Source organism: Sprattus sprattus (assembly GCF_963457725.1).
Source record: "Sprattus sprattus genome assembly, chromosome: 18".
Classification (NCBI taxonomy): Eukaryota; Metazoa; Chordata; class Actinopteri; order Clupeiformes; family Clupeidae; genus Sprattus; species Sprattus sprattus.
The window spans coordinates 17,563,895-17,580,316 of record NC_137916.1 but is presented as its reverse complement, the minus strand read 5'-3'; the positions used below and the strand labels follow the sequence as shown (position 1 = coordinate 17,580,316).

The following is a 16,422-nucleotide window of genomic DNA, read 5'->3' as shown; positions in this document are numbered from 1 at the left end:
TACTTAGGAAAGTAGTCCTAAATATATTTTATTCACAGAGAAGATACAAAAAGCTTCAGGTTGAGAGGAAAAAAATAACTGATGTCAGCAATTAAACTCAAGACAAGGAATTTGAATTGGAATTAATGTCAACAGTGGGGGTTGTAATCCTCAAAATAAACTGTTGGTGGGGATGTGTGACGTGTAAACCTGCCCCAGACCGAATTTGATTAGAGACGCGTAATTGGGTCAGAGTCAACTTCTGTCTTTAGTCCTGCATTAAAAAGTTACCTTAAATATGCATTGTCTACCTGTGCAAAGAGCAGGGGAGCAATGAATCATCACTTCTCTCTGGCGAATTTACGCAATGTACCTATTACATGGCCTCGCTATTGTTGTTAATCATTAAGGCAGTGCACCTGCGAGCTCAAGTCTCTGCAACAGAGCACGACTCAGACGGAATACGATCCCATATTTAGGCTCCAGTGTAACATGCTACCTGCTTACGGTCCGCCTCACTGAGATCGGTTTCAACTTAACATTTTTCGGCTGTCAGTACACATGACACCCGAGTGGGCTCAGTTTCATAAATAACCTGCCGTCGCAGAGAGGCTGAGCGTCTTGAAACTGTTGTTGATGCCTTCCTTGCCCTCGTTGCTCAAAGTAATTAATGGGTCGTCTGTAAGGTGCTATTGACACGCAGTGGTGCGTGCACGAGGACTACAGCAGCACAACCTACCATTATGTCGTCTGTACGGTGTGAGTTTAGACCTAACTGTTATTTAGACTTGCACGCCGGAAGGCCAGTGTAGTCTGATCAATGCTAGTGAAAACATTAAACATAAGTAAGAAAATAATAGCCTATTAGAAAGATAACAATATGATTCTTAATTTCTTAATATCAAAAGAAAACACTTTACAATAGTTCACAAAATAACAATACGTCTAACGTGCTTTAAATAACCATCAAATAGAGCGTTAGGCTATTTATATATTGGCAACATAATAATAATGACATCGTGACGCATCCCTTAACATTTAGTAGACAAACAAGGAGTAGGCTACAATGAGTGCATTCAAATTAAACGAAAAATGAATTACTTCAGTATACTAAAACGGCTCAGAGGTTTAGACCTTAAACCCAAGCAAATGATTCCCCCCTCTTTTTCAATTCTGGCTAGTGAGAAAAAAAAATGCTGTAAGCACACGTGTTTCACCTACTATCAGACAAGAGGCAGTAGCTGAACACCAGTAAACGCGCAACTGCAGAACGACACAGCAGAGAGGGAGGCGATAGCAGCAGTCTCGCATTCGACACACGCACTTCACTGATGGGTGTGTGTGTGTACCGTAGTGTTGTGTGTGATAGAGCGAGCGAGCGAGCAAGTGAGTGAGTGTTCATTGCCTTCCATCGAGCTCAGAGGCTACAAACGCAGAAGCGAAAGCGGGCGCCCACAGAAAGACAACACAGCCTGAGACTAGGACATCAGAAGGAGCCATCATAACAGAGATACTGTCTGACGGACTGAATAGATTTTCGTGGACGCCTGGAAGCACCACTCATTTGAGGCAACAACTAACATCTTAACGCAGAGGGCTCACAGTTGTGGAGCTGCCGCTGGGCTCTGTGTTTACAAACCCCGCTGTTATTCATATCTTTTGTTTCCGCGTTAATTCATTGTGTTTTGTTCAAGGCTGTTACGTCGCCGCATTGCTTTTACGCGCAGCGAGCATTTGAGCAATGGCATTATTTAGTCGTATTCGGGCGCTGATACCATAAATACAGCCTATGAACAAGGTCTGCATGACTGCAGAGGTGGGGGAAAGCGGTAGCCTCAGGAGCAGGTTTGGATTTGAACGATAACCTAAATGCTGGCGACGCGGTAAATGCCAAACCACCCTTTGAAGAGGGGCGTCGCTGGCGATTCACATCGTTGTATTTGTGTCTGCATTTAAGCATTTGCTAAGGCTACTGACAGATGGGTTTGTTTTCTCCTTGACACAATTAGCACACGCGGAGCATCGTGATTTTACACTGTAAGTAGCCCAATAGGCTACAATGTAGAAACGGAGGCACATTTCTTGTAGAGCTTCTATACCATTTCGCTTTAATTAGTGTTTTGTCAGGGCTAATTTTGGTATTCGATCAAAATGCCGGCCGGAATGAAGCCTTTGGAAAAGTTTTTGAAAAAACAGACCACTGCGCTTAGTCGAGCTGGTGGCTTCGGGGACAAGGCGACTGGCACCGGGGCTTCTCGGCGACGTGCCAGCCTGTCCCGAGTGGTGGGCCTACCATTCTTCAGGGAGACTTCACCAGAAAGTGGTCCGGCCCGGGAGGTGTTCAGTCCAGATACTGAGGAGGCCCCGTGCTGGCCCTCGGCCACCGCGGACATCAGGAGCCCGTCCTTGTCCAGTGACGAGCAGAGTTCCGAGGCGAGCCTGGACACTAACTGGACCCCATTGCCCCCGGACACACCGGACAACTTGGCGCTGGCGCTTCTGGACAGTGTAGCGGGAAAGCGTTTCGGAAATTGTACAGGTATGTTGTCAGTAGCCAACACTACATCACATTCGTAGCTACCTTCACAGGCCACGTAGGCTATACGTCCAGGTGCATAGCCGACACTTCTGAGAAAAGCATGTATGTTCTAAATGCATAATGTGGGAGCACCTGTCTAATCTTATAAGCCTATAAGGTATTATAAGGTGGTACTGTGGCAAGGTTTTTACACTCGGGTTCACTCTTGAACAACACTTCTCTATTTCTTAAAGAGTTACAGAATTCTGTAGATGAGTAAATAGTTACCCGTCTGTTCGATGTATCTGTGCAAGGGGACTGGCGAATTCATACAGACGCCTCAAAAGATGTATCGGGAGCTTTTGAACACTGCTGTTTTGTTACATACAGTGTTTCAAAGGTTACATAATAACATCTGTAGTATTCATGGGTTACGAAATTGGTTCCTATGGAGAGGGACACTGTATTTCTACTGCATAGGACAAGCAGCGAGCTCTGCCAAGCTGTTCATTTACACACTGAGGCAGACATGCACACAGTATTGTGACTTAATATTGCATTTGCTGTAGGAATCAATAATGCACGTAGTCCACATTATACTTGCCACTCATTTTAAGGCTATGCGTTCACTCGTGCAACGCTGCAGCTCTGCAGGAGCCTAGTTTACACAAAATGCATGCGTGCGTTTATTTATTAATTTAGAAAAACGAGGTCATTCCCCTTACAAAACAGAGGAAAACGGTTGATTTGTATTAGCAATAAAGGAACGTCACAAAATCCATAGTAACATTTTACCAAGCCTAGCATTACCTGCTTTGTGGTTGTGCACATATGGTTAAGGTATATTAACCGATCGCCAGTAACGAGCAAACGGGAGCATTAACAGGGCTCTACAGTGGTTTTTAATCAAATGTGACTTACTAGTTTAATGGCGATAAGGCAGTTGCGCTCCATATTTCCCCACATCTCTCTCTTTCTCTCGACGTTTGTGTTTATTGCCTATGAGTAGTTGTAATTATCTGGCTATTTTCGGAGATTACTGGCATACAGGCGCTGTATAATCTGTAGTTGGCTGGGCATATTTTTGGCGATGGCACAAGCCTGTGTATTAGAAGCCATCTGAAATCGCTGGAAATAGTTTTTTATACGGTTTCAAGAAATACAGTGAATTTTATTTTAATTTCAAGCGCGGCTTTCACTTACCATAATTCACAAGTTTTCCCACGATGTCTTTGCCCCTTTATAGTAGCCCTTGTTTTTGCTTCACCTCTCTTTATGACTTTTCTTCGGGCTAGTGTCAAATAAGAGATTTGGCAGTATTTATAGTTACTACCCAAATAACATACCGCTACTGGAACAGATCAGACTTGGAACCACTAGATCAGTGCCAGATCAAGGCCGACAGGAGTGAAACAAAATAGGGGAAAACTCAGAAAGATTCAGGGCAGCCCTCCACTGGACAGGGGCCTTGGAACATACCGGTCAGTAATTTTTTTTTTGTTGCAATTTAGACTACACACACATGAGCTTTTTTCCTCCTGACCCATCCTTGATTCCTGTTAGATATGGTCAGCAAAGGAACACGACATGAGCCCTGTTTTTTTTGTCGGGTAACCATGGAAACAGCAAAAAAAAGATCAAGCTGTTATGCCACAGATATGGCTGCTTTAATTAAGTTATAGAAACAGACCCTGACACTGTTACGTTTCCTGTTTATATGTAGAACCTACACACTACATACACTCTCGTATATCGACAGCAGACATCTTGCACCTTGAAGTCTGATGGACTGCAGGTTTGAGAAGATCTCTGAGACTGCTCTGACTGTGGTAGACAAATCTCAACACAAAACATGTTATGTCATGCAGGCAAGTTCCTGTTAGGTCACTTTTCACAAGTCACAGTACTATTAATGGCAAGGATAGTTAGTGAAATGTCATAACGTAAGTTGAGACTGTCTTTGCCCTTTCTTGCCTGCTTAACCTGTTTTAAGAAAAAACATTTGGTTGTTGCCTTGAGGAAAAGCTCAAATCGTATAAAGCCTTGGGGGCCGTTTGAGAAAGCGATGTTAATCCAGGATTATCCACAGATAGGATCCCACATTGAGAGTGCCCACTCTCAATAGTGCCACTGAAATGAATGATCTTGATCCTGGCTCACAAACCTGTTAAGCTGAAGTGTGTTTTTGTACTTCCAGGGTTTTAAAGGTATACTCTTCTGTGAGATTGTTATCTTTTCCATATCTCATTAACTCCATGAAAACAATGGCCATGCCAGCAAGACTTCAGACAAGCTCACAAAGCAGTGACATTCAAACTGGCAAAATGTGTATTTGCATTTCACTGTACGCAAATAAAATGAGCCAAAACAAACTCTTACTATCTCCTTCCTGATTGGCGACCTCCTGCAGGCCCTTTGTGACCTCACGCTGTGTGCCCTTTGTGACCTCACGCTCTGTGTCCATGGCGACGACAGCACCTGAGTCACCTGTCCAGTGTGGCGTGTGAATGGGCACATCTGTGGCCGTGGGGGTTAAGTGTGTGTGTCTGTTGTGTGTATGTGTGTGTGTGCTCCATGCTGATAATGAGAGGTGTAGAGTGACAGTTTTGGGAGCAGCAGGTTTGCCCACGGCCTGCCGCCCTGCCGTTACGTAAGCGTGTTTACCTGTGTGCTTTCATTTCTGATCCAGCAGTGCGGAAGGCCTGAGAACCGGCGTGTCGGGGCAGGACATTTTCCGGAAAGACCCATGATGCGGGCACAGGGCCGTTTAGGTATTTTTGTTGTTGCCTTTGCATGAGTTGGCATTTCCCAGGCAAGCACCCAGGCCAATTCCAGGAAAGGAAGGGACCTGCCCCATTTATAGCCAAAGAGTCACAGTAAAGCATGCACATATGTTAATGCACTGCTTATTGAAATAATCATATACATATACATGTGCTTCTTTATTCTCAGAGAGAGAGAGAGAGAGAGAGAGGGAGAGGGAGAGAGAGAGCTCAAGGAAGAGTTAGGGTTTAGAAATGGTTAATGTTGGAGCAATGCGATTTAGAATTGTTGGTAGTGAGATAGAGATGGAGGGATGATATGGGAAGATATGATGGTGAAAACTAGGAAAGTGACAAACCCAATACTCCATGTATAAAGAGCAAAGCCATGAGTGGACATAAATAGAAGGAAGGATAATGATCTTTAATAGTGGGTGTAGGAAAAGAAAGGAAACAAAATGATGGAAACACAGGGCCATGATGCCTGCTGTCTGTAGAACGGATCTAGCTCTGATCTGACTCATGTCCAACCCAATTTCTACCAGATCAGGGCCTGATCCTTTTCTAGACTGGTCTGAAAAAGCAGCAAGATTGCTTAAGCTTCATCAAGGATGGGGTAAGACAGTTTTACAGCGAGATGGAGGTGGTGGGTGGAAAGGCGAAGGCGGAAGAAAGCTGTCCATTTAAGAGATCTAAGCCAGAGTTCTCCACCTGTTGAGGTATCAGCACAGATGTGAACCAAACTTGGTTCTGTGGGTTGTGGTGACTGGACTCCTCTCTGTTGCACTCCTCCTCCTCCTCCCTGTTCCACCTCTCCTCTTCTCCTCCACTCTCCCATCTCTCCTCTGATCCCCTGCTGCAGTCAGACTGTAGCGCAGCCCCACGACCAGAAGGATTTAAAAATACATCAGCACCCAGAGCTGCACTTCAGAAGTTGATTGTCATTGCAGCTGCACAGACTCCAGCGCCAGAGCCTGCCACTAACACATGCACAACTCGCATACACACATATTCTCTCTCACACACACACAAAGAGAGAGAGAAACAAACATGCATGCTCACACACACACATGTCCATGAACACAGACAGCACCAGCACATATGCAAACATATGTACACATACCTACACACAGATGCATGCATGCATGCATACATGTAGACACCAAACACACTTTTTCACCATCGGATCACACATGTGTGCACAAGTGAAGAGACGGATGTACACAGTCACACACACAATCATGCGTGCATGCATGCACAGACATGTTTGAACTCAACTTACACCCTAGTGCACACAGGAAGGTCATGAGTCCTGTGAGTGCGGAGTAAAGTAAGAGGGTTGTGTGCTACTCAGGAACTGGTGGCAAGCAGCTTACTGAGAGAGGAAAAAAGGAGATTGTTAGAGAAAACAAGAGCGAGAAGAGTTGGAGAGGGAAATAAAAGCATAAAAAGGGAAGGAACAGAGAGCAGAAAGAGAGAGAACGAAAGAGCGAGAACGAAAGAGCAAGTGAGCGACTGCTCTGAGATTGCGTGGGAGGAGTTCAGCCTTTTTTTTTTCTTCCTCTCTTCTTTTTGTCTGTGAAAAGCGAGGGATTAGAGGAGAGATGGCTGCCCACTCACTCACTCTCCCTTTGGATGGCTTTACATAACCAGTAGAGAAACACACCCCTCACACTATCATCCCCCCCATTCTCCTCCATGGCTGCCCACACACCTGTGCTTTTCTGTGGATGGCAGAGCCGCAGGGCTCTCTTTCTCTCTCTCTCTCTCTCTCTCTCTCTCTTTCTCTCTCTCTCTCTCACATATATATATGTGTGCGTGTGTGTGAGAGAGTGTTTGATGAAGAGACTCTTGATGATGAAGAGACTCTTGATGTTTGTGTGTGCATAAAAAAAAGCAGTATTTATGTGTCTGTATGGTATTGTTTGTATAAGTCTCAAAAGAGTTTGGGCTAGGCACATGTTGGAGATCGAGGAAGGCTTTTGGCGATGTGCCTGTGTGGGTGCAGTTTTTATTGTCATGGATAGCATTATATTTGGGTTCATGTGGACTGTGTGTGTGTGTGGGGGGGAGTTGCTGACTCTGTATGTGCATGGTGCTGACGACTGTGTCTTTACACATGCATACATGTGTTTGGAGATCAGTGTGTGTGTGTGTGTGTGTGTGTGTGTGTGTGTGTGTGTTCACTTGCACAAACATAGCTGTGTGGGAAATAAGGCTCTGCTGCCTGGCACCTGTTCACATGGCAACCAGCACTCGCCAGAGGAAAGCGGAGCGGATGAGCGGAGGAGGAAGAGGAAGAGGAAGAGAAATGAGAAGAAAACAGAGAGGATCAAATACAAGATCAACACTGGAAGAGAAGAGAAGAGAAGAGAAGAGAGAAGACGCTAGCCCTGCGTAGCAAGCTAAATACACGCCGCCATCACAACCTCAACGCTGGACCCCAGACATCGAGACGAATTGCGCCAGCCGGCAGAGAGATGCCCGTGAAAATGCCCACATGCCCGCATGCCCTCGGGTGCAGTGCGGTGAATAGTGCCACGTGACACCGGCCCTTTGATGTTATGGCAGCAGCCGGAGCGCTCCTCAGCTCGGCTTGCTATGCCAGTTTGCCACATTTAGCACGCTGGCACAAATGGCACCAGGCTGTGGAATGGTGCGGTGCTCTTTGCCATGAGCTGATTGCCGTAATAACAGCCTTTCCTCTCTTCTCTCCTGCTGTCTGTTCTTCCCCTCGACTTAGAACTCCGTTAACTCTTCTAGCACTGTCACTCTTCTCTTCTTTTATCTTTCCTCTGTTCCTTTCTTTTCTCTTTCTCTTTTCTGTTTTCTCTCTCTTATATTTCCCTTGGTCCGCTCCACTCCTCTCCCATCTATTGTTTCTACAAAAACAAATAAAACTCCCAAAAGGACTCCTGAATGGAACTGCTCCATATTTTCTGTTCCAGTCTGGGGTCTTCTGTTCTGGTCTGCTCGTAGAACAGTGGAACACTCAGTAGAACAGTTCTCCACGAGGAAGCAATATAAAGGATCCAAGAGCCACTTAGTTCCTTAAAAGTGCATTTGGTTAAGACCATCAGCCATGTCCTCGTGTGTGAGGAGACAAATGTGTTCGTATGACAGGAAGTCACCAGTGAATCATGCTTACTGTGGAATCTGTGTGCGTGACTGTCAGTCACCACTTGTGATCAGCCATATTGTATGAGTGTAAACCATATTGGATCAACATCAACATGGACTGAGGAAGTCTGTGTCTGTGCCTTTCTGTGTTATTTGTTTTTACTTTTAGTGTGGGTTTGTATGACTAAGTTTGCCTGTGTGTGTGTGTGCATACTTGTGTGTGTGTGTGTGTGTGTGTGCTGCAGCCGTGCTGGAAAGCCACAGGGAGTATTGGGTATCTCCCTGTTGCTTAACTGCATGTGGTCAATCAGGGCCTCTTGAAGTGACTGGGTGTGTGTTTTGATTGGCTGACAGTTTAAGAGTGTGAGAGGGTGTTGGTCTGGTTGCAGATCGATGCCAACCTTTAAGTCTCGGTGCTATCAGACGATGTCTGGACTGAAGACTAAAGGTCACACGGTAGTCAAAGCACACACACACACACACACACACACACACACACTGAACACAAAGCAAGTCCATGCGGAGAACCTGTATGGCGAACCTTAAGGGAGGGTTGTTTTTTGTGTGGTGTGGTGTGTTTGTCTGTGTGTGTGTGTGTGTGTGTGTGTCTGAAATAGATTTATTTGTGTATGTGTGTATGCATGTTTTTTTTGTGTGTGTATTGAGTATATACTCTGTGCACTTCCTTATTCTATGTTCTTTTTAAGGACTGTGTGTGTGTGTTTCTGTGCTGTGCTCTTGAGGGGTATGTCCTGTTTTTGTGGGCCATGTTCTGTTTGGTGTGTTATCTTTCTGCCTGAGGACTAAGTGGCCATGTCCGAGTCTTGTTAGATGGTGATAAGTTAGAAGTGGCTCGCGCTAGCTCTCCTGGGGGTTAGCCTAAATTGGGTTAGCCTAGAAAGTGGGCTAGCACAGACACTTTATCAGCACAGTGAGAGTGAAAGTGAGAGTGAAAGTGAGGGTGAAAGTGAGAGTGAAAGTGAGAGTGAAATTGAGAGTGAGAGTGAGGGGGGTGCTCTGTGATGTGCACATATGTTTGTGAGTCCCTCTGTGAGAGAGGGAACAACTATTTATTGTCAGTGTGTGTGTGTGTGTGGGGGGGGGGGGGGGTGGGGTGGGGTGAGGTGGGGTGCAAGCTTGTGTGTGTGTGTGGTGTTTTCTGGTCTGGAGATGGAATGGAAGGCTTTGGGAAGCAGTAGCTGAGTCCTGGAAATGGACCAGAGATAGAGAACAAAAGCCAACAGGCTTCATGAAAGAACACACATACACACTAAAACACACACGCACATACTCACACATATACTCTCTCACACACTCAAGCTCTTTCTCTCATCCATTCATTCATACACACACACACACACACACACACACTGTGTCACACTCTTGATGCTTCTTCCTATGATGGCCTCTTGCCAGAACTCACCAGAGAGGAGAAAGTGAGAGAAATGCAGAGAGAGAAATTGAGGATGGAAGGAAAAATATAGAGTGTGAAGGAAAGCAGCGTGTGTGGGTGGTGGGGGTTCAATTGAGATAAGGGTGCCATGGCAACAGGGTGTCTGTCGCAGTTTATATAACTGCACCCTTGCCTTGCATCGAGAGAAAGCTTATAGCTCATGCATAAACTCTCTCCTCACTCTTTATTTTTCCATCTCCGACTGATTTTGATCTACTTTCACCACAAAGGCACAGCTGCTTTTCTCTCTCTCTCTCTCTCTCTCTCTCTCTCACTCTTTCTTTCTTTCTCACAGTCTGTTCTTGTGCTAGCACACTTTCTCACCCCTCTTTCAGTTTCTCTCACTCCGATGCTCTCTCTCTTTCTTTCTCTGTGTCTGTCTATCTGTCTCTTTCTCTGTGTCTGGGTGTTCTTCTCTAGTGTTGTTGTTGTTGGTGGTGTGTGTGTGTGTGTGTGTGTGTGTGTGTGTGGGGGGGGGGGGGTCACTGTTTATTTCATGGCACATTAGGTCTGCCCTCAGTGAACCCTAAGGCTGTTGGGTTGGCAGTGGGGGTTGGCAGCCTACAGCTGAGACGTGACCCCTGACTCTCCCTCCACTCTCACAGGGAGAGACAGGGTGGGTGGGACCCCAGCCCCCACCCTCCCTGCCTCAACACGGCCTAGAGGGGACAGAAGAGAGGGGCTGGCCGGGGTGGCAGGAGAAGGGCTGGTTCACGCAGGGTCACAGGGTTTGTTGTGAATGGGTTAAGGTTGGGGGCGGGCTTGTCGCTGGTGACTGTAGATGGGGTGCTGGGGCTGGGCTAGTGGTGGAGGTGTGGGTGTGACAGTCACCGGGAGAATGCTGGATGTATTTATTACCACAGGCTCCCAGCCATCCTTGAGGTATATCATTGATGTGCCTGAAGCTTAACCTGTCTTGGTGGTAACGCATCAGATTTTTTGGAATCTACTGATAACCTCTAAGGGCAGATTATTTCCCCAAAATAAAAGTTTGTCCAAACTTTTCACAGTATTCATTGTCCTGTAGCCCAGGTCTTAGACCAAAGTGTTAATGTTGCCAAGATGGTGGGCTGTGACTTCCATGAAAATTCATGCTTTTATAGCATTGTGCCACTGGGAATTATTCTGATTCTGATTCTGACCCTTGGTATGTGAGCTGTTCAACTGTAAGGTGGTGGTGGGATGGAGAGGGATGGGGCTGTGGGAGTAGTGGCTCCTGGTGATGGATGAGCTGAGGTTAAGAGGGAGGCTGGGCTGTATGGAGAGAGAGGTAAGATGTCTGTTTAACAGATGGGTGTCCTTCAGTAGTCCACCACTCCTGTGCTCTTCTGCATCTGTCAGCTGTTGAGAGCCTTTGACCCTGAAAACAGCCACTGTGTGAGAGAGAAGGAAAGCAAGGAAGAAACAGAAGAAAAGAAGAGAAAAACTGAATCGGCCATAGGCATCACTCAATCACACCTTTTGACATGTTGAGAAAGACTGAGATTCAATAAGTCGGTGTGGGAATGTGTGTGTTTGCAGTTCACTTCAAAAGAAATAAAGACATAAATAAAGAAAAAAGAATGGAAGAAAGAGAAAGAAAAATGATATCAATCATTGGCATCATTCGATCATCCATTTTGAAAGATGCCGAGAGATATTCTGTGTGTGTGTGTGTGTGTGTGTGTGTGTGGGTTTCTGTGAGTGTGTGCTGTGGTATAGACAATTCACTGCACGTGTACATTCCCTCCAGATCTCGTGGTATTTTAAGAAAGTGTACACACACACACACTGACTATCACACACACACACGCACCATGCAACGCTGTGGGATCATTGGCTCAGCCCACTCACGAGGCACATGTACATGCATGATGCTAACTATTGGCCCTTGTGTGTGTGTGTGTGTGTATACATAGTTGTTGTTTCCACATATACAGAGGGGTTGCTTTTTGTTGTGTTGTGTACATATATACTGTTTTTGTGCATGTATATGTATCTGTGTGTAGTCTGTGAGTGTTTGTGCTGTTGTGTTGTTGTGCTGTGTGGGAGTTTGCATTCGCCCTGCTCTCCCACTCTTCTGCTGCAGAGCTGAGTGTTTCCTGCCAGTTCAGTCCTGCGATCCGCTTCACTTGAAGCCCTATCATAATGTTAATTGTTAGGCTCGAGAGGAAGGAGAGAATAAGAACGAGAGGGAGTGTTGAAGAGCGAGGGAGATGGAGATGGAGAGAGGGAGTGTTGAGGGGAGAGTAAGAGATGGAGTAAGAAGAGGATACATCGAGGATAGATCAGGAATAGAGAGGGGAAAGAGTTTGCTGAAAATACCCTCGCCATTGAAAAGGGTAGACACAGGCAAACCTGGCGAGCTCGAGAAGACAGACTATGCACTCACTGTAGCAATGGGGAGGTGGGGGATGAGTTACATTTTCTGACCGAATGTAACAAATACAAACGCATTAGGGAAACCTTCTCCTCAAGGGTAGGAGACATTTGCCCTGAGTGTACAAAAATAAATAAGAGGGAAAAAAAGATCGTTCCTGCTGGGTGAAATAGATAGCCTCCCAGTATCTACGCTTCTGCCACATATTGAGAGAGAACACCAAATGTCAATAGCAAATTGTACATTACGTTGAGTTTTTTTTTGTCTTTTATTTTCGGTTCATTATGTAAGGTCTGTTTACGTAATGATATGTCATTTTACTTGTATTATTATCATCGTATATTTTCCATTGATCATTTTTTACCTCAGTTATTTAATTATTTTATTAACATTTTCATTATAAGTTATCTCTTATGCTTTGGCATTATTGTACTTTTCAGTCATTCCAATAAAGTTGATCGAATTAAAATTTGAATTGGCTGTAAAAAGATGGTTAGAACTGTGAGAATGAAAGAAGGGGAGCAGTGCGCCTGTGTGTGTGTGTGTGTGTGTGTGTGCGCCTGTGCTTCCCCAGAACAGGGGTTCAACACATCACACAACTTTTTACTGAGCAATGGTAAGATCACAGGACATAGAGACAGAGAGAGACAGAGGGGGAGGGAAAGGGAGGGAGATGGAGTACCAGAAATAGAGGAGTGAGGAGATAAACACATAAAATCTGTCAGGAAGTGTAGAGAGGGAGAAAAAGCGAAAAAAGGAGAGAAGGAGATAGACTGCGAGAGAAATGGAGGAGGAGGAGGAGAAGGAAGAGAAGAGAGTGGGTGTTACCCGGTGGTCACGCTGACAACTCTAAAGGGACAGATCAGCGCTGAAGTGCTAATTACCTGCATTTATACATCCTCTCAATCTCTCCCTCCCTCTCCCACTGTTTTGCTTTCCCTTTGCAATTTTCTCCCTCCCTCCCTTTCTCTCCCTCTCCATTGCTCTCGGTCTCCTTCCCTTGCCTCTCTGTCTTCTTCACTCCCCCTTCTTCCATTCCAGTGAATCAGTGCTTTTTCTCTCCCTTGTTTCCCTCTCTTTTCTTCTCTCTCCCAATCTTTGCATCCCTTTTCTCTTTCTCTTTTCTCTCTCTGGCTCTCTCTCTGTGTTGTGGTGCTGTCCTTTCTCGACTGGGGTTTCCACTTTTGCATCTCATTTGCCTGGTGTGGTGCCGTGTCTCAGAGCCACAGTAACCCACATCCACTCTCCCCCTCTTCCATCGCTTCCTCGCTTCCTTCTCTCTCTCTCTCTCCTTCTCTCCCCCTTTCATCCTCTTTAGTCTGCTGCCCTGGCTGGCACTTCTTTTTCTGCCCCCCCCCCCCCCTTCAAGCTCGCCCACATGGGCTTTGTCACACTGCAGCCACTCAGTGCTCCGTTACCCTGGCAACGCCGAGAAATCTGCGCCGGCAAAGAGTGGACAGCCCCCAGCAGACACACCCACTGCAGTGTGCACGCACGCACATACGCACGCACGCACGCACTTACGCACGCACATACACACATGCACATATACACACATATACACACTTACACACATACACACACACATACACATACACACATTTCTGCTTGCATGCAAAAGATCTGCATGAGCATGTGCGCACAAGCAGTTGCACACATGAAAACTCAAAACAAACACACACATGCACTCGCACTCGCACACAGCACACAAATACAAATCAACTATACCAAAGAGGCATAACATTATATATTTATATCGTCAAACTCATTGCAGTACACATAATCCCACATGCATACAAGCAAAGCCACATACTTGCATACATTGCATGCACACACATAGCAGAAACTAGACATCTAAAATGTATGTACTGTATGTATGTGTGTACTGTATGTATGTGTGCTTGTGTGTATGTATGTCGTCTTTTTTTGTTTTATGCATTCAACCTTTTTTATAAGTATAAGTGCATGTTACATATCTGAGTTGTCAGCAATATACAGCACATGTGTAAACCCTGAATATCGCAAACCATTTGAGTCTGATTTGGCTGCAGCCTGCCCAAGCGGCTCGTCCCCAAAATGACACAAATACTCACCCTGTGGTTGATGTTTACCCCCCCCCTTAGAAAAAAAATCGCTGGCTTCCCTCCAGGCCCATAAGCTCATCTTGAGCTGCTGCTGCAGCCTGAAACTCCCCATGACGGCCCCCCACCTGCGGCCTGCCCCGCCCTGTCCTGGTCCATTAGCAGCCAGAGGCAGGGTGTGAGATGTGGCGGCCTTTTATATGGGAGAGGGACACTGCCAGGGTGTGAGATGTGGGGGCCTTTATGAGGGAGAGGGACACTCCCGCCACTACTGCTGCTGTGGATCAGGCAGGTCCAGACTGGCTGCCTTTATCTCTTTGTCAGTCTGTCAGGTGAGGGTGAGAGTGAGAGCATGCCATGCCCCCCCCCCCCCCCCCCCCCCCCGCTCACCTGGCCTCAGGGGTTACCCAGCATACCGAGTGTGCATTCTTTCTCTCTCTCACTCACATACTGTCTCCCTTACTCCCTCTCCCCCTCTCTCTTCTCCCACATATCTCTCTGTCTCTCCCTCTCCCTGTCTCTCCCTCTGTCGATCTGTTCTCAGTGCAGTATGTCCCCTGTGGCATTGAGGTCAGTCAGTGCATCCGCGGCCCACAGAGGAATTGTGGGATTGGGTTGGGGGGTGCCGGGGTGCTGGTGGTGATTAGCGTTTTAGCACAGGGTGGGTTTTAATGAGGCACTCTGGGTAATGGACTTTTTTTATGGCTTGAGCCATGCGGACGCCCTGGAGTAATTTTCATGAAAGCATTTCAAGTTGGCTTTTGCGTATGGCATAAAACAACGACCCCTGGTGACCTTTGGTGGATGCCATGGCCATGTGCTCCTTTGGCCGTTCTCTCGTGCTGAATCACATCAAATCAGGCTGTCTCATTGACTCCCTTACCAACCACTGATATATATATATATATATATATATATATATATATTAGTTGGCTCTTAAGGCAATGTGTGCAACTCCTCATAGTTATTTTTAGTAATTCCACACTTAATTTAGACATTGAGAATGTCAATCAAATGAATATGAACGTTTGCAGTTGATTACTCAATGCAATGACCCCTTTGTGAAAACGGTATTGTGTAACTGAACAGGTATTCCCTTTCTAGCATTAGTGGACCTGTGCCCTGTTCACCTTGCCATTAGAGTTGGAACTCATTTGTGAAATACTGCATTGTTCTCCAGGTACCGCCCGTCACGCATGTGACAACAGAACTTTGTACTCAGGTGTCACACTGTCTCTGTGTGTGTCTGTGTCTGTTTTTGTGTGTGTGTGTGTGTATCTGTGGGTGGGTGTGTGTTTGTGTCTGTGTCTCTGTGTGTTAGTGATTCAGCTTTAGTCTATGTGTGAGATAAGCCTACATGATGACACATCGGGCTGTGGCATTTCACAGGTTAACACTGACGCTCTCTGTGCCAGTAAGATATTGGCAGTGGTGCCCGACTCTGATAAAAGCAGCCAGGTTTCGATAGATCAAAGGAACTCCAGCAGGCCTCAGCTCCAGCGGATGTCTACAGGCAGGTCGCTTGAATTAATGAATGTAATGTTGTAACTGTGTTTTTTTTTTCCAGCGCTGGATTAAAGGCTGTGGATTAGATCTGTGAACTTTGTTAAGCTGCTTTTTGACAATACCCTCTGACAGGAGGCCCAGTCCAACTCTAATCAAATGAGACGTGTGAAATGAACATATTGCACTCATAGAGCACTGCCTCCCTGTCGCCAAGTTTTTGTTAGAGGATCAAATTAGGCCACCGGCACCAGGTGGGGATAGGTTTTTTTTTGTCTTTTTCTCTCTCTCTCTCTTTCGTGTTCTCTCTTTCACACACTCATTCACTTGAGCTGAGGAGTGAGTTATTTTACCCAGAATCCTGCTGTGCAAAGCTGTGTGAAGCTTTAAACGCAAACAAAGGTGACATTAACTGACTTCAAACAGTCACACAGTCCCCTTCATGTCTTGCATTCACACGCACGCACACACACTGTCGTATAATCATATTCAGAGATACCGAGGTGTGAGCTCTGGACTGGTTTAACGAGTCAAAAGCAGGATGCTTCTGCATATTTAACATGCATCTCTCTCTCTCTCTTTCTCTCTCTCTCTCTCCCTTCTCTTTTCTGCAGAAATACTCCTGGATGACTTCATGCTGACACACC

At 46.0% G+C, this 16,422-nt stretch overlaps 1 protein-coding gene across 1 annotated transcript in view; it reads left to right on the top strand.

Annotated features, from left to right (window-relative positions):
* Positions 1–2,130: 2,130 nt before the first annotated feature.
* The window catches only part of rapgefl1 (Rap guanine nucleotide exchange factor (GEF)-like 1), a gene marked incomplete at its 5' end in the record, with an annotated part of 35,547 nt that continues 21,255 nt past the window's right edge, over positions 2,131–16,422 (top strand). Inside the window, 2 exons of the mRNA XM_080855829.1 lie at positions 2,131–2,518; positions 16,390–16,422. The exon at positions 16,390–16,422 is cut by the window's right edge and continues 46 nt beyond it. Coding sequence (XP_080711955.1) covers positions 2,131–2,518; positions 16,390–16,422 — 421 coding nt within the window. The remainder of the gene's footprint in view (positions 2,519–16,389) is intronic.